The 22,389-nt window shown below is 26.8% G+C and overlaps 1 protein-coding gene across 3 annotated transcripts; it reads right to left on the bottom strand.

The window, feature by feature from the left end:
• Positions 1–2,060: 2,060 nt before the first annotated feature.
• Positions 2,061–22,389, bottom strand: LOC107443406 (interleukin enhancer-binding factor 2 homolog). 3 transcript variants are annotated; one of them, XM_016057257.4, is made up of 13 exons: positions 22,310–22,389; positions 19,966–20,077; positions 19,822–19,878; positions 16,499–16,525; positions 15,233–15,361; positions 13,459–13,561; positions 11,448–11,513; positions 10,027–10,143; positions 9,275–9,441; positions 6,715–6,776; positions 5,348–5,462; positions 5,088–5,175; positions 2,061–2,343 (listed from the first exon to the last, which is right to left on the bottom strand). In XM_016057257.4, the coding sequence occupies exons 2-13, from the start codon at positions 20,065–20,067 to the stop codon at positions 2,198–2,200; spliced, it is 1,179 nt and encodes a 392-aa protein (XP_015912743.1). In that variant the 5' UTR covers positions 20,068–20,077; positions 22,310–22,389; the 3' UTR covers positions 2,061–2,197. The 3 variants fall into 3 exon arrangements, with proteins under 3 accessions (XP_015912743.1, XP_071035717.1, XP_015912744.1); XM_071179616.2 differs by having other exon boundaries at positions 22,008–22,328; XM_016057258.4 differs by lacking the exon at positions 16,499–16,525.

Below are 22,389 nucleotides of genomic sequence, written 5' to 3'. Positions count from 1 at the left end.
CATATATATATATATATATACACTACCGGTCAAAAGTTTGCGAAAATTTTGAAATCTGCAAAGAAAAGGTCTAAATTCAAATTTTCATAGAACTGCGAAAAATCATTCAAATGGCATGAAAATTTGATATGTTCTAAAGTGAACCCTCTACTGTTAGTTACATATGATATTTTTCTTCTTTGATGAAATATTTCAATACATATTTTATACTCTATTGCATATTAAAGTTTCGTCAAAATACAATAGTATATTTATCATGCATTTTATAAATACGTTTAATTTAACTCACTAATAACGAGCTCTCATTTAACGAGATTCCGGATTTAATAAACGAAATGGAATAGTTTGTTCGTTATAATGTTATTAATGCAGGGGCGCAGAGAAGAAGGAGTTATGGAAATTAGAATCCTTTCCAAAAATCACCCAAAAGAATTAAATCAGCTGCGGATCAATCGGAAAAAAGAGATTTACCCATTATAATAAGAGATGTAATAAAATTACTACAATGTAAATAAACGCAATAAATCACTTATATTTTCAGCCCTTATTTCTTCAGTCTTGGTGTATACATCGCTAATTAGGAACTACATGACAATAATAGAAAATTAATTTTTTTTTCAATTAACAAAAAATTGAATGAGCTTAAGCAAAAAAAAGTATTTGGATGATAAAAAGTCATTTATAATTCAAAATAAAGACCGAATTTCAAATTTTAATAAAAAAAAAAAAAGCTTTAAATAATTTTCTACATAATGCTTGACAAACTTTTTAGCAGGTTTGCAAATATTGTCTTAACTAGCCCCCTTTCAATCTTATTAATCTATAATTCTTCAATAATAAGAATAATAGCTCATTGTATAAAAAAAAATCATTGTTGACAGAGGCAAATTACAGGAATTGGAATTTCTTCATCATCCTCCATACTCACTAGACCTAGCCCCATTGTAGGGATGATACAGCAATCTGCAAATTGAGATTTTTAATTTGGAAATCAACTAAATATGAATAGAAAAAATACGATTCGAAGAAACATGAAATAATGAGTCGTAAATCAGTTGAAATATGATCGTAAAGCACTATGGCCATTTGATAGTCTCTTTAATGCAAATCACTATGTCCACTTCGTAAATGTTGTTAATACAAATTAATATTTGTTTTTCGTAGTTAAAAAGAATAAAAGCGAATCTGAAGAACTAAATTTCGTTCATTACAGATAAAAAAATGAGTTGAGCAGGAATGGGAAAAAAACGATTTAATAATAATTCCATATTAATAATAAAATAATTAGTGGTTAAGTATTAAGACTAATGAAGTTAACACAACAAGCGATTTTAAAAATCTAGGAGAAACATTACATGTGGAGCGAGAATGAAATGTAGATACAAAAATTTAGGGTATTAGCGAGAAATTCCACCAATAAGGCTCTTCTATGCAGCGAATGAAAATGTTCCGTAGTTAAAAAAAGAGGATCTTTCTTCTAAGCAGAAACTTTTGTTTTTCTTAAAATTTAAGAAGCGAGAAAAACTTATATCTGGAGAAATTACTGAATTTTTGATACTGGCATAATCACCTCTGCCTTGGACGAAAAATAAGACAGGTGAAGAGATATACAAAACAGAAAAGTAAAAAAAAAAAAAAAAAGGTCAATCCGCACACAACGCATTCCACACAATGGAGCGCACTGTGTAGATTTTCCAGTTTAGCTAGTTTCGTTTTTTAAGTCAGTTTCGATATTTGACGCGAAATCTCTCAAAAAAGTATAAAAAACATGGAATTTTGTCTCAAGTACGTTGAGACACTTTGTCGTAGCTGTATTATCCCTGTCAACTTTCTTATTATAGAAAAAGCTTCCATAACATTGAAATAGGAAATTTTAAAAATCTATCAGAGCAACTGTTAAAATATTTAAAACTGTCCTTATTGAATTTTACACAGTCATTTCATATTATTTATTCCTTTTCTTACACTGCTTCACTCCATATTGAGCATAGCGCATTTGTCATGACTCTACATCTCCATATTAGTGAGAAAAAACTAATCACACAAAGAACTGAGGAATATTTGTGAATCTAGCATAATATTATTTATTTTAAGAAACTGGATAGACAGCTTTTTAAAAAAAGGATTACATGATGAGATATATACAAAGACCAATATAAGATACAATGAACGTGCATTTTAGTCATCATTAAAATCATTAGTCTTGAGTTTCCATAGTGTCATCTTGTTCTTGATCCATATCTTCAGAATTTTCGTCATCTTTCTTGTCAACCGGTTTCTCATAAGCTTTACTCAATGGAGAAACCACAACTCCATCCCAAACGCTCATCTCGATTGCAAGATCTAAAATTTTAAAAAATGATTTTGAACAACTTTTTAAATTTGAACATTGAATATTCGATAAATATATGGAAATTAGGTAATTTAAAAATTTCAATTAATATTCTGTAATATTCTCAGAAGATACCCTAAACAAAAATTAGAATTTTTTAAAAAAAATTCACTGATACTCCCAATTCTCAATCTAATCTGCCTTATCTCAAATCAAAAACTTTAATTTTGAGCTTTAAATGCTACTATCTTAGATATAAAAAATTTTCCTTTAAATCATAACAAAATTATTTTTCTTAAAGGTACCATGTGTAACTAATAATAATTCTAATCATGAAAGATGTATAACACACATATTCTAATATACATATTTTAATTCACATATTCTATTACATACAATTCTGGATATTTAAGTGCTAGATTTCTTAGTTTTTGCTATTAACATATTTTCAAGAATAAACCGAAAATATATGAAAAATGGTGGTGAAAAAAACTAAGTTTATTATTGTTTTTTATGGAAATGAATAAACAATAAATAAAATATTTAATAAAAATGTTAAATCAAAATAAATTTTTAAAAAACTGGCATATCAAAGTGAAGGTAGACAGAAGAGAAATAGAAAATTCTTTTTTATTTATAAATTTTATATAATTACCATCAGCTAACATTTTTGGAAAAAATTTGCTTGACAATTAAGATTGCAATAGGAACTGAAGAATTTAATTTGAAATTTTCACTTCTTAAATGAGTTAAAAGCATTAAACTGCCTAAAAATGTTTAAAAATGGGGAAATATACAAAAAAAATATTTTATTTTAAAAAACTCAAAATCAAATTAAAAATTATGTAAAAAATTGAAACAGAAAAAAACATAACAAAATTTCTTAACATTTTTTAGGCAAGCTCAATGGTTTTCTGAAAATATCGGAATCACATTATCAATCATTATTTTAAATTACTACTCATTTAAAATATATGAAGTTTAAATAGAAAAAAAAATTAAAAGAGAAAGATCAAATAATTATTTTGCCACTTCAAATTGGATTAAGTTAGGTGATACAAATATATATGTTGACTAAGAAAATATTAAAAAATCTGTTTACAATATTCAGAATATTTTCTTAATCTGTATTTTTTTAAAAGCATTCAAAGCTTATCTTAAGCAAGGAAAAATTTATAATAAGAACAAGCACAGTAGAACCTCCATAGTTTGTTTCTCAAGGGACCAGGACCATTGATTGCATACGATAGATATGGGGAAAAGACAAATACAGGTCAACATAAAATACCAAATAATAACTTGAAAATGAGTGAAAACCAGTGAAGAAATAATGGACTGAAAAATTTTTGTACTTAATAAATAAATATTTACGATGCAAAAGAAAGGTGAATAAACACATATACAGTACAGAACCCATTATCCGGAAATCAGAAAACCGGAAAACCAAAAAACCGGAACGAAATTCGATAAATTTTCCCGCAATTTTTAAAAAAAAAAATTTTTTCCTCATAAGATTTTAGGATTTTTCTTTCTTTTTTGAAAGATGTTTACCTTACCATCATTTCAGAAATAATCATTAGTGCATTACCTCATTGTTTTTTCTTATTTTTAAGATTATTTCCAAAAAAATTTTTTTTTTGTTGGGTTTAACACTAAAAAAATGGCTTTTTGTTGCGATTCAGAAAACCGGAAAAATCAGTTATCCGGAATAGCAATAGTCCCAATCGTTCCGGATAATCGGTTCTCTACTGTATTTAAAATCTTTGCAAAGTTTGATTTTACACACTCTTTTCTTCTCAGAACAAACAAAAATTTTTTGGCATTTATAACAGATTTAATGTTTATTTTGTTTGCGTGATTAAAGAAAGTACCTCATTGTTTCAAAGACTCAGAGGCCTCCAGCAAAGATTGGCATGGGTTGTGGTCTTATTTTACTATCTTCTTTAATATCACCTTCTACTTCTTCAGCTTCTATAACCAATTCTTTAAAGAACTGTGAGTTTCAAATTTTTTTTTCAATTCTGATTCATATTTTCTGTTATAATTCATTCTTTTTTCAATGCAGAAGTGACTCACATGCTGTTTATGGCATTTTCCACAAACTATAACAAATCCTCATTTTCTCAATTGTATGCAGCATGAGTTACAGTTTATCTTCGCAAAATGAAAGGACTTTCAATTTTTTTTAAATGTCGGGAGAGTATCTGAATGATAGACACACTAATATGTAAGTTTCGAAAATGATCTAAGAAAGTGTTATTAACATTATAAAAATAGCATTTGCGTCAGTTATGTTAATATAAAGCGATATATATGGGAAAATACTGGAACGGTGGATCAAAGTTCGACTGTAATTGGGAGTGATTCAAAACAAATGTGAAAAACACAAAAACCTTATTCTTAATAATCAAACAGTAAAAATAAATAAATGCTAAGTGAAAATCTGGGTAGACAAGATAGTAATATGAAAAAATTATACATTAACCCTTTCCCGAATAGCAAATTTTGGTTGAAAATGGCAACACATTAAAAACTGCAATAAGACATTATGACTTCAATAAAGAGACAAACTTTAACTCTTCACAGTTTAAATAATAGTGATTTCTAAAAAAAAATGAAGCGAACAGTTTTACATTTTAAGTGGTCTGTAATATTTTGGAATTAGTATTGTTAGACTGGACACACAGCACCAGAAAAGGTTAATTTAAGAATACATATTACATGCATGTCCAATGCTATTTTTGAATTAACTTACTAGGAAGAATTTCCAATCCTAATATTTGCTTGAATCCACCATGTGCAATAACACGCAGGAGAGTTTGAGCAGTAAGACATACAAGATCCTAAAAATACAAATAAAATATATACTATAATGAATAAAAAAATGCAGCCTTTGAATACAACTACAAAAATAAAGCTTTTAAATTGTTTTTTGGTTAATTTCATTTTAAAAAACCATGTGTATGTTAAGTTTTAAAAAATTTACTTTAGTCCACCCATGCAATTTGTTATTACCTGTTGCTCTAAAGACATTGACGTATGAACTCGAACAGTTCCACCTTCACATGGATCAGGAATTCCAGCAGAACCAGGAAGAAATAATCCACCAGCTAGCAACTGCAAACATCTCCTGAAAAGTACATCATGTTAAAATTGAATCTATGAAGAAAATTTAAAGAGGCCAATATAATAATAAAAAATAAAAAAATTCTGTACATAAGAAACTATTCCTCTACAATAAAAGAAGATTTTAACTTCTTGACAATTTGATAAAATCAAAGATTTTAAATTTTTCTTTGGACATTTAAAGAAAACTTTTAAACATAAAAAGTTTTATTTCGGACATAAAATGCAAAATGAAATCTTAAATCTTTTAACTGTCAAGCCCATACACAGTTGGGAGCACAATACATTTTCTCACATACAGTTGAATTAAAATATTGTGCTTAGCAGGTACATTTTTGTACAAATTTGTCTAATAATTAAAACAGTAAAAGCATTAATTGATATCCTATGTGTTTTTTAAACAATCAATACAAATTAGAAATGTATTGGCTGCTAATGTATGTCTTGGGTGACCAGCTTAACACTTTTCCTTATCATGTCGTACAATCTGTAAACTTAAATCATAACCAAGCCGAAAGCTCAACACAATTATTTTCAAATATTCAAATTCTTCATCCCTCTTTCAGTCATAACACTTACTTTTAAGCAATATTTTAACCAAATCTTTTCATTGTCTTGCTGTTGCCTCCATGAAAGTACTTACATTTCAATTTTAACTATTTTCAAGACATATCTGATATTTCCAAAGGTCCTCATGCATAGAATTTTAGTAACAATTTAAAATTCATCATCAATTTATTAGGAAAAAATTATTAAATATATATGAATATAAGATTCCATAAAAAAAAAACATATATGGTGAAAAAGAGAATAAATATGAAAATAATGTTAAATATAAATATTTTAAGCCTTATTTTAATTTATCACATGAATTCAGACTGAAATACACCTTAAATTTAAAAAAAAAAAAAAAAAAAAAAATAATCAAGTCTTACACAGAAACAAATATCTACTTAAAAAAAAAAATTTTTTTTTTTAATTTTCAACCAAAACCAGCATTACTAAAAATTTATTTATGCAAAAATTTCATTATTTAAAATATTTTACATTCACATACTGAATATAACAAATTATTTATGTAATAAATCGTGCTGAGAAATTTTAAAATCATGAATATGAATTACAATGTATAATTTTTAAACGAAATTGCGATGTGCGATTTTTTTAATTCGCACAATACCATATATTACATTCTCAATAAATGTACCAAAACACAGGCTTCTTCATGAACAAATACAATATATAAGTTTATTTACTTGTAAGCAATATTAAGTCCTAAAGGTTGACGACTGGGATGATGATTGATTGCGTAATGTGCCTACAAAATAAAATTATAAGATTTTCTATAACCACACACAATAGAAACATTTATGAGAAAAATATTTAAATATTTTTTGTGAATATTACCTCACTGAAAGTAGGCAACAATTTTTAAAAAATTCAATTCTTATGTTATAAATAAAAATCTTTTACAAGATTCTATCAATGCAGTGTTTTCACTACAGCACGAGAACGCGAGAATCTCGCATATTTTTTTCTTTTCTCGCATTAAAAAATGATTAACGCGAGAAGTTCTCGCACTCTATTAATGAATTTCAAAATGAGCTAATCTCGCCAATTTTGGAAAAAATTTCGTCTTCCGCTATTTTAAATGAAATCCGTTTCACTTTTCTTCCTTGATCTTTCCTTATTTTCAACATCGGTCCTTGTTATCAAGCTTTCCTATTTATCAGTATTGTTCAGAACCATTGCGAACAGCTGAACACAATGCACCCTCAAAACCCTTTCAGAACACATTTCTCTTCAACCACGTGTTAACCGTAGGTAAGGTTTCTTCATGTAAGACGCTTAAATTTTTAGAGCTTGAATGTAAGATGGACAAATACCTTGTTAAGGCAACATTTTCTAGTCCGTAACGGACAAATGAAAATGAAACAAATGTGGGTAGGAACGGTCAAAACGAAACAAATACGGATATTCAATGGATATGGATCAAATACTAGCATAAAGTAAGAACATGAAACAGGGTTTCCGCTACGGTAGCTTTTTTCGCAAAATGCGAAAAGACCCCTCCAAAATGCTAAAATTCAACAAAGCATTTTCGCATTTTTGCTAAAGGATTTTACTAAATTCCATTAAAAAAAAGCTTCCGTGAAAAACCATAACGCTAACATCCATGAAAAAAACTTGATCAAACAAGGAGAAAAAATCTAAATATCTTTCGCAAGAAGAACCATGACGCTAGCGTTCACGACAAAAACGTGATCAAACGAGATGAAGCATAGCGATCAACAAAAATGGCCGTTGCATTTTCAATTTGTTTTCGGAATCTCCCAGAAAAGATTTTCAGTTTACAGAAACTGAATTACTTTGTGAATGGGGATTATTTAAACACATCTTAATGCAACGATGTAAAAACATGTCATTTAATGAATTACTTTTATTTTTATATACCAATGATGTGTCTGAACAGTACCCATTAATAACTTCTGTTATAGAGTATTGTGCAACAATACCAATGCACACTGTTGACTGTGAAAGGGGCTTTAGCTGCCTTAATTTGATTAAAACTAATATTCGAAACAGGTTGTTAATCAACCATGTAAGCAATTTGTTAATGATTAATATTGAGGGCCCTGAAAGTGCATTTAACTTTCAAGAAGCATTTGTGAAATGGGAAAACATGAAAGAAAGGAAGATTGTTAATTATAAACCAAAATGTTTTGATAAATAATAAATGTTTTTTTTTGTTATAGGTATTCTTTTTGATATTCTTGTACATTAAGCTATTCTTTGTCAGATAACTTACAGTACTTGTTTGATATAAAGTAATTTTATAAGCCTAATGGCATTTTAGCATTTTGCTAAAACTTTTTTTCAGATTTTAGCTTTTTTGCTAATGAATTTTTAGACTCAGCTTAAACCCTGACATGAAAATAACTTCACTATTCTATAGCAGAAATAATTGAAAAACCTATGCTGGCAGATGAAGAGGATAGGAAAGTGTGTGCACAATGCTACAAATTTACTTAGTGGTTCCAAATAGTCCAGTATGTGTTGCACCCAAAACCGAATTAAGACAAAATATACTAACAGATTGACTGATAAGCATTTGAGCAACCTAATGAGAATAGCTGATGAAAAAGTAGATATAGAACATTTTCAATGTGATAATGCAGCAAAAATATTCAATGCTTTAAACATTAGATGTTAAAAATGAAATATTTCTTTTCCAAGTCTATTCGTGTTTTTTTCATTTTTAGAAATCTCACCTAACTTTTTGAAATCTCACCCAGTTTTTGAGAAAGGGTGAGAAATTCTCACCCACTTTTTTTCTGTAATGAAAACACTGCAATGCCTGAGTAAACTTATCTATAACTTCACTATATGACAACTATAACTTCATTATATGACAACTATAGCTACAACTTCAATTTTAAAATTGTAGCGCTAAATACAAATCTACTAAATCATTTATATTTGAGATAAAAACAAATGAGTTCTTTCTTTGAAGAAAAGACTGACAATCAGTTTTGCTATCACTTTTAAAACTTTTGTATGAGCGCAGAAAATCTGAATATGTTTAAAACAATTTTTTGGATGACCTGCATGCAATTAGCTAATACAAGTTGAAAAAACTTTAAGCATACATTAATGAAGATAATAGATTAGCATATTATAAAATAACAAAAAAGTTTCATCTGGTTTTTTAATATTAAATAGGTCAAAAAAATGTATTCTAACTACCAAGAAACATTGAAGCTATGTTTTTAAAACTTAATATAGCTTTAAATAAGGTAAAAATTTATACATTACCAGGAGATCCAAAATCCATGGATTTAAAGGTTGGAAACCATCAAAGCGATTTCTCAGATCTTTGAACAGTCTGATCAAGACTTTAATACTGGAATGGTGAGCATTCTCTTCAAACCAACGTGCATGGCGGATGGCGGCTAGATGATGTTGAAGTATTTTTTGGTCCACTAAATTAACAAAACAAATAAACTCAAAATGATGGCCATTGCAATAATACAGCATAATTGTTATTCTAATTAAATCAAAAATATTTAAAGGAAATTATTTAAATTAATATTTTAATTAAAAATTAATACAAACACATAACAAAACAATTTCTGCTAAGCAAAAAAAATTAAAAAACTAAAATACAGTAAGAAAAATTTAGAAATATAAAAGTAATATTTTGAAAGGGCCTTCAGTCTCTTTCCCCCATGGTGACGGTTTTTTCAGATTTCTTTTTATTTTTAGGACAAAATAATAAATGATAAAAGAAAATTTTGTGATTTTTATACTCTTTAGAAGAAAATAAAAGTATGTTAAAAATCCATAGTGTATATTAAAGGTTTCTTGATATATCCAAACTGCACAAAGATTTGATATAAGCTTTTCTTCACGAAATAAACCATAAATTAAAAATGTCCTTACTAAATCTAGGATCTTTAAAAATTAAGGTTCGTAATAAACTTATTTGAATGCATTTTCAATTCTCAAAAATTAAACATACTTTTCTAAAATACAATAATTCAGTAACTGAAAGCAGGTAGACTTACAATGCAATTCTGGATCAAGTTTTCTTAGATTCTGGGGAACAGTTGTGATCAGACATTTCACTGAGGCTTCGGTTGAACTTATCTCAAAGCCACCTTCAATCATAGCAATACATAAAACTGAAAAGAAAGTTATAAGTTACACCAATTTAATGTAAGCAAGAAACTAAAATGAGCTTTAACTTTTTCATACATCACACTCATAGTGACTTAAAAAAAATAATTTCTATTAAAATTCAAACTTACAGAAATGTATTTGTATCATTTAAGGTCTCTAATCATGATAAATTTAAATTTCAACAGACCTTTCACACACGACATATGTAACCAAACTTGTGTACCTAAGGTTACACAAGTTTTGGTTACATATGTCAGAGAATTATTAAGTCATTTATGGATAAAAAAAATATTTACAGCTTTTAAAAATTTACTATGGTTTTAGAAACAGAAATTTGGAATCGATTTTCTGAGAATCACATAAAAAAACTGAAGTAAATAAAATCTCATAATTCATCATATTTTCATGAATTGATTTTAATATATTCAAATATTTAATATAATTAATAATATTTAATGTATTTAAAATATTCAAATATTCAATATTGAAATATTTATTACCTTTAAAAAATCACTTTATAACAAAAAGCTATCTGAATCTATTCCTTTTTAATGTTACCACAGGTTCATTTCCTTTAAATATCATATAAAGTTCAAAATTCAAATTTAAAAAAAGCAACATTAAAATAAAATTGAGTTTTAAAACTGCTTAATACTCAAGATTTGGTTTAATTATCACAACCATCATTTATTTTCGTAAAAAAATTTAAATTTTTTTACAGCTATATCATAAAAACATATTGCATGAAACTTTACTTTTGTTTCTTATTTTTGCTTTTGTTTAGTATTTAAAAAAAAAAAAAAAAAACTCACTGTCATTTCAAAACTACTGGAATTTCTCAAACACTGGTGTTTATTGTTAATTGAATCCCATTTTAATACAACAATATATTTAGAACAAATTTTAAAACTACAGAAAGAAAATTTAGACAATCTAAATATAAATAAATATTTTGAAATAAAAAAGTCTTAATTCAAAAAAAAAAAAAATGATTTTTGTTTGTGGGTCATCACAAATCAAATATAATGAAATAAATTACAAAAATTTAACTGAAAAATTACTGATATTTTTAAGCAATAAAAATGTTTTCTAATTTTTTATCCTTTTTTTTTAATCAGAATTGTTTTTTATTTAGTATTAACATGTAGATATGTCATCAACACTAATGATTTGAGAACAATCCGTACAACAGTAGGAAAAATAAGTTTAAAATGTATACATACACAAAATAAAGGAACACAAATGAATAAAAACCAAATTATAGCTAATAATATATAATTCTAAAAAAAGGAAGTACTGAACGTACTTTCTGCTGAATCTAAAGCCTTCAATTCATCTAAAACCTTGTAACCTAAGCCTTGAACAGCTTCCACTAAAATAAATAAATAACATTAAAATAAAGAATTTCTCTAAAAAACCTACCATAAAATGTTTTTCGTTAAGCCATGCGTTTAAAGTAATGGCAGCCTACATATAAATAAAATTTTTAAAATATCTCTAAAGAGAATTAAATATGTTGTGTAAACTATATACGAAACTACTCTTTAGAAAGAAGAAATAAAAAATAGAATAGACCTGTCAACTTCTCCAGGGTTAGGTTGCAGATCTTTCTTAAATGCAGTACAGCACCTTTTATCCAGTATCCAAAAAACTAGGAAAATTTTTTCTGGGTTTTCCCACCATTATGAACTCAAATAAATTAAGGTAAATGCGGAAATTCCAGTCATCTGTGAACTTCAGTAGAGGAATGGATGTATGAGATCTTTGATTTACGAGAGGGAAAGGTATTACCTATGCTTATCAGTTAACAGAAGGATTAAATATATATATAAAAAAATACATTGCTATATTCCACTAGATATAGATATCCACTAGATATAATTATATCCACTAGATATAATAATTAAGTTTAAAAAAATAAGCGAAAATACAGCTATTTTTCATTCAATAATTAAGGTGTAGAGTTAGCTGTACAGCATAAAACCTTTTATTCATTGTTCCAGAAAACATGGAAAAAATTTGCTTGCTTTCCCTGCCATTTCTGAGCTAGAATGACCAAGTCATCCTTGAAGCTGAAAATTGGGGAGGGGATTATTTTTCTCCCTGTTCAATCGAATCTAAGCAAGCGGCAGACTTAAATAAAATTGAATGAATCCAAAATCTAAATTAAGAAATTTTATGAAAGCAAATTATTGAATCTTGTAAATAGTTTCAACTTTTTCATCACCACCTAATTCTGATAAAAGTTATTCAAAATTCCTTTATTTAAAATTTATTACTTTTATTTTATAAAGTATTTAGATTATTTTTAAAAATAAAAAGCTGAACTTCATAATAGACAAGTTCAAACAAAAATACTAATTAACATAAAAGCCCAAGAGATTATTTAAAAAATCTTGTGATATCACCTAAAATGGATAATATACATAGCGTTGAATAACTGCCCAGACCAACAACTGCCTGAAAACCAAATGGCATGATGTAATCGCGAGAAAGTGGAACAGCACAAAGCAGAGAAAGAAATTTTCTTCAAATCAGTTGCTGCCAAATTGATCGCAGGGTAGAATGGGGGAATATTGACTTTTTTCTTCTTTTTTTCGAAAATTAAATCTGCATCTTGTAAACAAATTAAGATGAAACGAATTATTTCATTTTTCAGTCCAACTTACGAGGGGCAGAAATCTGCAAACAGGAGGTAGTGGGAAAATTTCAATAAAAATCGAGATCGGTGTTACATTGGCAAAAAAGAGTTTTAATATTAAACTTAATAAGGGAGGAAGACATTTGTATTTAAAATAAATTTAATAACTTGTTAATCGTAGCTTGAGTGTGCTATTACTGTGCTCTTTAAACTAAATATGCAAATATTTAGTATCAATATCATTTTAATGATAAAATTTGTCTTTCGTAAATTGGTCAACAGATGGATGCACTTTAAACTATCTGCTTTTGGTGTCAAAGAATCAACTTATAGTTGTTCTTATTTTTTATGTCCTTTTTCAACTATATCTATCACTGGAACTATAAAGAAAATCTAATATAATAATATATGATTTAAATATTCGATTTCAAAAAAAAAAATCCATAATTTAACAAACAAATGTTCACACACATAAAACATTCAACTCCCTCAAATTAAAATAATTTAAAAAATAAAAATTGATAGTAAATAAATAATGGAGCAATATTATTTAAATATTGCAATCTTTTTTTTTTACCACATTAAACAGAATCAGAATTTTTTCATTAGAATTAAGCAAATTATCATTTAATATAAAAAACAAAAGTTTGCACTATATATATTTAAACTGACTTACCAGTAGGAAGAGTTTTTAAGATAGTTACAATATCAGCAACTGGATTTCCAATCATCATTGTGCCCTTTTTGAATGAACCAACTTGACGAACTTCTTCAATTTGCTAAAATAAACATCATTTTACACACATTGATAAACTGGTAATCAATTTTAAAAATCAATATGCAACAATTAGAAATAATAACTTTTTTTTTAGCTTTTGAAATGTACTCAAAGTAGAAACATAATATTTCAAAAATAGTTTACTAATTTACTAGTTTTGATAACCAAATAATTTTTACATGATGAACTATTAGCTTCTATTTAGTGTGACAGGATGACTAAAATTTCGAAAGAATTAGTCTTCTGAAATTTAAAAAAAACAAAAAAATTTAAGTTTCATAAAATTTAAATTAATATAAAAAATTCACATAAATTAATGCAAAAAGTTCACATTTTATTCCTAATGTTTAAAGCTAATTTATTAAAAAATCAATTTATAAAAAGTATCTTCTCTTCTTTAAAAAAAAAAATCATGTAATTGCACACAAACGTTATTATCTACTTTCCGATTTTTAAAACCTTTTTTTTTTAATCATCTCAGGAAAATGTACAATAATACCAATAAAATATACAAAAAAAAAACTTTTGGCAAAAAAAAACTTGCTTTGGCAAACTAGTTTTTTTTTTTTTAGTTGTTTTCACCAAAGTTTTGATAACAATTTAAAAAATTCTCTCATTAAATAAAGCTTTGATTTATTTACAAAATTAATAACCTAGAATGATTCATCAATTATAAAAGAATAATAAAATTTAAGTCCACTTTGTGAACAGCAAATTTATCAGCTAACAATATCTCTATTTAAATGCAACTGAAGATTGCGAAAAATATAAAATTTAATCCTACGTAATATCAATGACTGCAAGTTTTCTTCTTAAAACTTATTGCATTACAACTCATATATTACTTATCATTACTAGATCAACAGACCTTAAAATACAGCACTTTAGTTCATAATTAGAAAAATTTTAAAAAAGATTATTATAATATAAATCAGGGGTCTATCCAGGCCAAATTTACTACCGTTTAGAGGTACCTTCACAAATTCAACCTTAAGAAAAACGGTAGTTTCACAAAATACTTTCTTTTTTTATCCCTTAAGAAACGATAAATCCATATTTTTATCATATTTTGGTGTTGATTTTTTAATATAATTTTCAATTTTCACAAAATTGGTACCTCGGAGAAAAACCTAGACTGACCCCTGTAAATAATATTAAAAATAAATCATAACACAACTCAAACTATGTTGACTGTATAAAAACTTAATTTACAGTAATTAATTATCCAAACACATGATTTAAGTTTATTGAAAATGGAATAGAATGTATCATCATTAACTACTGAAAAATAAGTTAAAATAAAAAAAAATTAAAATTAATTTCATAGATTCTTTTTTTTTTCCCTTCAGATTTGTTGAAGTGAGAAAATAAATTGTGATGTCTCATACTTAACTTAACTATAGGTTGACAAATATATTTTTTTAAGTAAATTAACAAACCTATCGACTAAAAATATTTTAAGAAATAGAAATTAAATTATTTTTAAACAGCTTTGTAATGCCAAGTTAAGATCATTTTCATTTAATATTAAATATAAAATGTGATTTTGAAGATAGTAGTATTAAAACAAAGAATCAGAAGAGATTTCCAATATTATCATAGACAGCTAGAGTCCTAATAAGTACAAGAAAGAAAAAACGAAAATACTTTTTAAGCAATGAACGAAACTTACACAAGCATCAAAGGTTCCGGGGGAAAGAGCAAGATTGTCCAAAACTGTCTGAATCTTTGTAACAAGATTAAGAACAGCAGTTTGTTCTTGGGCGGTAGAAGTAAGATCTTGGTTCCTTTTTAAAATGGCCTAGAGTTAAATATTAAGAAAAATTTAAAAATCAAATTAAAGCTTTATTAAAGAGACATGGCAACATAAATAGTAAAATCTGTTGTTTTTAACAAAGCTTTTTATTTTTTATTTCGAGCATGGATTTCAAATAAAAAGTAATCCTTTAAAATCTTTAACACATAAAAATTAAACTCAGTATATTCTTGAATACCTGTGTGTAAACTATTGTGGTTATTTTTGACTTAGGCAAGGTATTTTTAGTACGTAAACAACCACATAACTGAAGAAAACCAATTTTTTCATCCTTGGCTAAACCTGAATGCTTTCAGGATTGAGATTTCCAATAAAGACAAACTAAACAATTACAATAATTATTAGTTTTTCAAAGCTTTGATTGCTACAGCTAGAACTTTACTAAATTATTTATGTTATTATATTCTAAGTAACAATTAATGTTTTAATAATATATAAGTTTTTTTTTCTAAACTACTTAGAGTACTAAATTTCGCAAAATAAACATTAAGTTCTATTTTTATATTTCAACTTAATCAGTTGAATAATAATTTAGGCAACATTGACATCTTGACACGTCTTTTGGCTGGCAATAAAAAGAAAAAAATTGTTCAATACAGCTAACATGATTTTGATGAAAAGCAAGAAAACAAGCAACTCTTGAACTGTTTGAAGAAAACCAACTCTTTTGAAACCCTAAACTAGACAATTTTGAAGCTGTTTGCCGTAAAATATAGGAACTCTAGAACTAGCTTCCAATAATCAGAAGTTTGTATAAAATCAGAAAAACTCAATTAATTAGTAATGTAAGAGATTACATCAAAACATTAAAATAAGTTAAATACTTTTATTGGCTCCATGGTCCCTTTAAAAAGTAGACAAACACATAACAGTATCAGACAAAGTTACAAAATAAAAACATGCTTTTTTTATATAATTTGGAATCCTATTTGCTCTATAAACTCAGTTATTAAACAGTTTCATAAAATCAACAGTAAATTTAATTTGTACTAGATTGAGGAACGAAAAACAAACTAAAAATAACAGCATGTCAAAAATTAGATCCAAATAAAAAGAGTTAATAAACATTTTTAAGAACTAAAATGAAAAGACAAAACTAAACTAGTTTTGCTGCATAATTACTTTAAGACTATCTTCATCCTCTTGATTCTTGAGAAGCAAATTTCATGACAACATGCAAAAATTAAAAAAAATTAAAAGTTTGGGATAGAGAGAAAGGATTTAAAGGGAAAAAAAATTAAAGCACAGATGAGACAACCTTACAAATCAACCAAGCTGCAACTTTTAATTTATTTTTTTTTAAATACAAACAAAAAGTTTACAACTTAGATATACATAAACAATCTGTAATAATTTTTATAAATGAGATATTTTTATTTAGTAACAATACAACTCACTTAATAAACAAAACAAAAGAAGTGGTTAATTTAGATTAAAAAATAAAACAAATTTTTGCATACTTTATTGGAATAAATGGTCAGATTGAAGATCAAATGATCCACTAAGCCTAAAATAACCTTAATATCAAACGGAACTTTACACATGGCTCATCATAAGATAAGGGTCACTCGGGACGCAATAGGGGGGGGGGCGTACTAAAGAGCTTAGACTCTAGTGCGACTTCACATTCAAAAAACTTTCAATATAAAAGCATTCAGTGAACTTGAACTTTTACATGGATGCCAGGAAAAAGTTCATTTTATATTTGTCTCGGATTTAAGTTCAATACAATGAAGATAAGAAACTGCATAAAATAAAAGTATGAAAGCTTAAAGTAATACAACAGAAAATCGATCTGTAATTTCTCAAGGGAGCAATCATTACGATTGATAGAACACATAAAATACCAAATAATGAATTGAAAAAGTATGAAAAGTAATATAGAAGTAATGGACAAGAAAATTAACAAACATAAAATGAGTATAAAAAAATTTGTTTGAAAAATTAAGTATTTAATGCAAAAGAAAGAGGTTTAAACACACTTATTTATTTAAAAATATATGGGAACTTAGGTCTGTAAACACTTTTCTCTTCTCAGTGCAAACAAACAATTTTCGACAATTATAAGATCGCTAATTTTCTATAAGTTTGTTTGGATACAAAAATTTCTTCAATGTTTGAAAAGCTTTGGGGCCTTTGATAAATTTTGGCACAGGTAGTGGTTCAATTTCCCCATGTTCATTAATGTCTATTTGCATTTCTTTAACTTGTACAATCATTTTTTGAGCAAATAACACCAAATTCATCAACTGATGCATAGTCATCAAACTGGATTTTCATTTTTCCAAATTTTCTTCTTCATCACCAGTATCACAAGTTACTATTTTCCTTTTCAAAACTTAATAAAACCAATAGCCGATAGAATTTCTGAACGATAAAGGTAGGAATCTGTTAGCTTCAAAAGTGATCTAGACAGGTATTATTAACATCATAAGAATTTGGGACTGTAAAAACAAGACAGTACATATGGGAATATAAAAGATACTAAACAATAGATCAAGGCTCGACTGTAGCTTAACTTTATATTTGAATAACGCTCAGTGTAAAAAATTTCAACAGAACAGTCACTTCGCTATTTATTAATAAGGAATTGTGATCAAAAATACAAAAGAAATACATATTCTTTCAACATTTTAGTAGCAAATGTTATATAACTTTACCCTCTCTGAATTCTCACTGTATTACTACACATTCTATTTGTTCCCAGCAACAAACAAGTTACATTTTCGCATAATGTTAGGTAAATGTATAATAATTGTTAGTTTAATCTGGGAAACAATCGATGAGTTTTGCAATAAATACCTATTTTGAAATATCTGGTATGGAATAAAATATTGTTAGGTTCACATTAAAAATCATTGATGACTATTTTATACTTCTATTTATTAATCTTTCATTTAAAAAGAACAAGACAAACTAGGATTAATATTTAACAAAACAAATAAATTAAACAATTTTTTAGATGAATCCCTTTTTTTCTGCAAACTAAGTGTGTTAAAATATGCAAAATACAATAAAAGCTTTATCATTGGATTTTTACACAAGCTTGTAATAAATTTTAACTACTTTTTTTTTTTAAAATATCTGCATTCTCCACTTTATCTAAAAAGGGTAATCCCTACAAGATCTATCCCAGTGAGGGAAATTCCCTCATTAGCAGTAATCAGATATTTAAGAGAGAGTAATAAGTTGAATCTTAAAAAAAAAAAAACTTATTTTGATTTAATATAATTATTATTGCAATAAATAAACATGTTTAAATTTTAAATTTCCAATTCTTTAATGGGTTTGATCACCACTAGGTTCTTACTACATCTGCTAACATTTTAAAAATTGTCAAAAAATTTTCTGAATACAAAATATTAGTGAGCAAAAATTTTAACCTGGTTGGTATCTTTAGAGCTGAAATGGTATGCCCTGAACTAATCTATTTAAACAATACACAAAATAAACAATTGCTAAATAAACAATTTATAGCAATTAGTAAACAAACAATACAATACAATACACTAAATAAACAATATGTTTATTTTAAATTTAAGCACTATTAACTTCCAATATTGCTAATTAAACATCAGATAATAGGCAACTTGCTAAAAGCGTAAACATTAATTAATGACTAGAAAGTTTTGATAAATTACTGTTAAGACAAATGATGCAGATTAGTATATGTTTAACATTTAAATATCTTATACAATAAAAGTACTAAACTTACAATAACCATACATTGTTATAATTATAATAGATTATATACATTTAATTTATCAAAATACAATAATGCATTATATTTTTAATAACAAGTTAACTATGTTTTAGTGAGAAAAAAAAAGGAATCATTATACATAGAAATTGGTTGATTGGCATCTTTAGAATTGAAACGACATGCCCTGGACTAATCTATTTGAAATCAAATTTTCTTAATATAGACTTATTTCTCATTGAACAATATTAAAAAATACAAGATAACAGATATAGGAATAAGCTATAAATAGTTAAATAAGACCATTTTACAAATGCAAGAATCGAAATTTGTACCAAAATATCTTTACAGAAAAATTTTATACCCGTTTTTAGATAGCAATTTATCAGAAATTTAAAAATAAACAATTTGTTTATTTTAAATTTAAGCACTACAAATTTTTAATACTGCTAATCAAACGTCAGTTAATAAGCAATCTGCTAAAAGCGTGAAAATTAATAATGAATAGAAAGTTTTTAATAAAATACAGTTAAGACAAATGATGCAGATTATATGATCAACATTCAAATATCTTATACTATAAAAGTACTAAATTTACAATAATCATACAATACTATAATTATAATAGATTATATACAATTAATTTATTCCAATACAATAATGAATTATATTTTTAAAAACAATTTAACTACTTTTTAGTGAAAAAAAGGAATTATTATACATAGTTATGGTTGGGAAATATTACCTGTGTTAAAGCTGCATCTTCAGGTGCAAGTTTCACTCTTGGGAAAAATGATTCACACTAAAATAATGAAAAAAATCATTGTGCACAAAGGCATATTTTCTAAAATTATAAAAATATTAAATTATCAAAAATAAATTATTTTACCACGTAAATGTCAAATGGGACTCGAGGAATGAATACTTTGGGTTTATATGGGCCAGAGCGCCCACCCCTAGCAGATCGACCACCACGAGAACCACCTCTCATATTTATTTATCTGAAATGTATATATATAGTTAGCATTAACGACATTTAAATTAGTGCAATGTATAAGAATTCTTTTTTGGTATATAATATTAACAAAATAAAGCACAAATTTACTTTTTCATTAAAAAGTAAATTTACTAGGTGTTAATTTTTCATTAAAAAGTAACACTTAGATAAAAGTACTGAATTAAAAGATATACAACACTTACATTTTATACCATAATTATTAAAATTAAATTACTTAAAACAAGGGTAATTATGACACAAATTGGAAAACCTGGAAAATTGCATGTAATTAAAAATCAATATCAAGATATCAATTTAAATAAATACAGTAGGGAACAGATTATCCGGAACGATCGGGACCCTCGCTATTCCGGATAACTGATTTTTTCGGTTTTCTAAATCGCTACAAAAAGCCGTTTTTTTTATTGTTAAACCCAACTAAAAAGAAAATATTTGGAAATAATCTTAAAAAGAAGAAAAAACAATTAAGTAATATGTTAATGATTATTTCCAAAATGATGGTAAGGTTAACATCTTTCAAAAAAGAAGGAAAAATCCTAAAATTTTATGAGGAAAAAAAATTTTTTTTTTAAATAATGGCGGGAAAATTTATCGAATTTTGTTCCGGTTTTTTGGTTTTCCGGTTATCTGATTTCCGGATAACGGGTTCTATACTGTACCATACATGTTTTGTATTTAACATAGTCTTTGAGATAAAATTTATAATTAAATTATCTACCAATGAAGAATACCACAACTTCATAATAACTAATTTAAGAAAAATCTAAGTTCTTATAAGAATCAAGATGTTGAATTTCTAAAAATGTGTGAATATGAGTTGCAGTATTGGATTTTAAAATTGTGTAAATATGAATCAGGCAATCGGACTTACATAACGTGAATAGTAATTGTAACATTTGATGTTAAATTCACATGAATACAAATTGGGCAGATGAATTTTAAAAACGTGTAAATATGAACAACAAAATTAATTTTAAAAAAGCATAAATACAAATCGCCTGTATTAAATTAGGTAAATACGAAAATCGATGTTAGATGTTCAAACCGCATGAATAAAAATCACAATATTAGCGGATTCCAAATATTTAAAATGGCAAAAATCCGTGAAACCAGTAAAGTCAAATTGGATTCAATTCATTGGCAGATAAAATCATATGTTGCAGTGCTTTGTTAATGGGAATTAGCAAAAGATTCAAAAGTTGAATTTTAGATGAATTTTTAAACATGAACATTTATCGAAGGCGGAGAATCAATGGTCTTGAGATAAGGGAGATTTTGGTATTGTGATCTGTGGCAGAATAATTGCTAAGTCTTGGAAACTTTTAGACAGCGGCCAATGAGAAACTAGAAAAAAAATTACAGAAACGGACCAACTCAAAAGGTTAACTCGTAGCCACCCTCAGGCAAACATATACATGTTTTTTCTTCTTTTTTTTAAAAAAAAAAATAAAAGTTTAAAATTTAATTTGCACATTGGCAATTGTAGTTGGCGCGACAGTTCACGATACTGAAATATCCCGTCGAGAAACGCAGAATTCCAGGATATTGACAAAAAAATCAGATGCCCTGCTCCTAATATGTAGACCGACCTGGAAGGATATACGAAAAACCTGGAATTACGGGATACCCCCATAATACAATCACCCTTGAAATGAATCTTTCATTCTTAGTTTATTTAGAACTAGCTGTTAATCCTTCATGCATCTGAACCCCTAAAAAGTTTTGTTCACCGCATTTCAATTTTGAGTTTATGTTGTTTTGCATTGCTGTAAGATGAGAAGATTTCAAAATATGTTGATGGAAGGAGGAAAGAGAACATCTCTTCACTTTATTTTAATACTAGTTTTTATAGAATTGTTTTTGATTTTAACTTATTGTTTGAGAAATAAAGAAAAACTGAAAAAATATCACACATTAGTTGTAAACAAAATCTCATAACTCTTGGCAGTTACGTGGAAAAAACACTAATTATATTCTCAAAAACAGTAATTTTTTGTCATTCAACTCTAATCTTGACAATGAAATCATAGTTATACTGATAAATCTTAATAGTCAACTCTAGATCAAATGGTGCACAATTTCGTGTTTATTTAATAGAAAAAAGTGCCAGACATGTACTTAACAGTTGAAAATAAAATAATGTACACATTTAAGAAACATTTAATTTTCTTAATAAATAAAATTAAGTTCTATATTAATCAAAATAAACCCTTACCCTGACCGGCAAAAAGCACAGAAAAACAGCAAGCAAAAAAACAAATCCGTCAGAAAACATTAGTTGTTGCCACAATCTAG

Source organism: Parasteatoda tepidariorum, chromosome 1 (assembly GCF_982258835.1).
Source record: "Parasteatoda tepidariorum strain Cologne lab strain chromosome 1, Ptep-v5.0, whole genome shotgun sequence".
Lineage (NCBI taxonomy): Eukaryota > Metazoa > Arthropoda > Arachnida > Araneae > Theridiidae > Parasteatoda > Parasteatoda tepidariorum.
The sequence above is the reverse complement of the archived record's forward strand: the minus strand, read 5'-3'. Positions and strand labels throughout refer to the sequence as shown.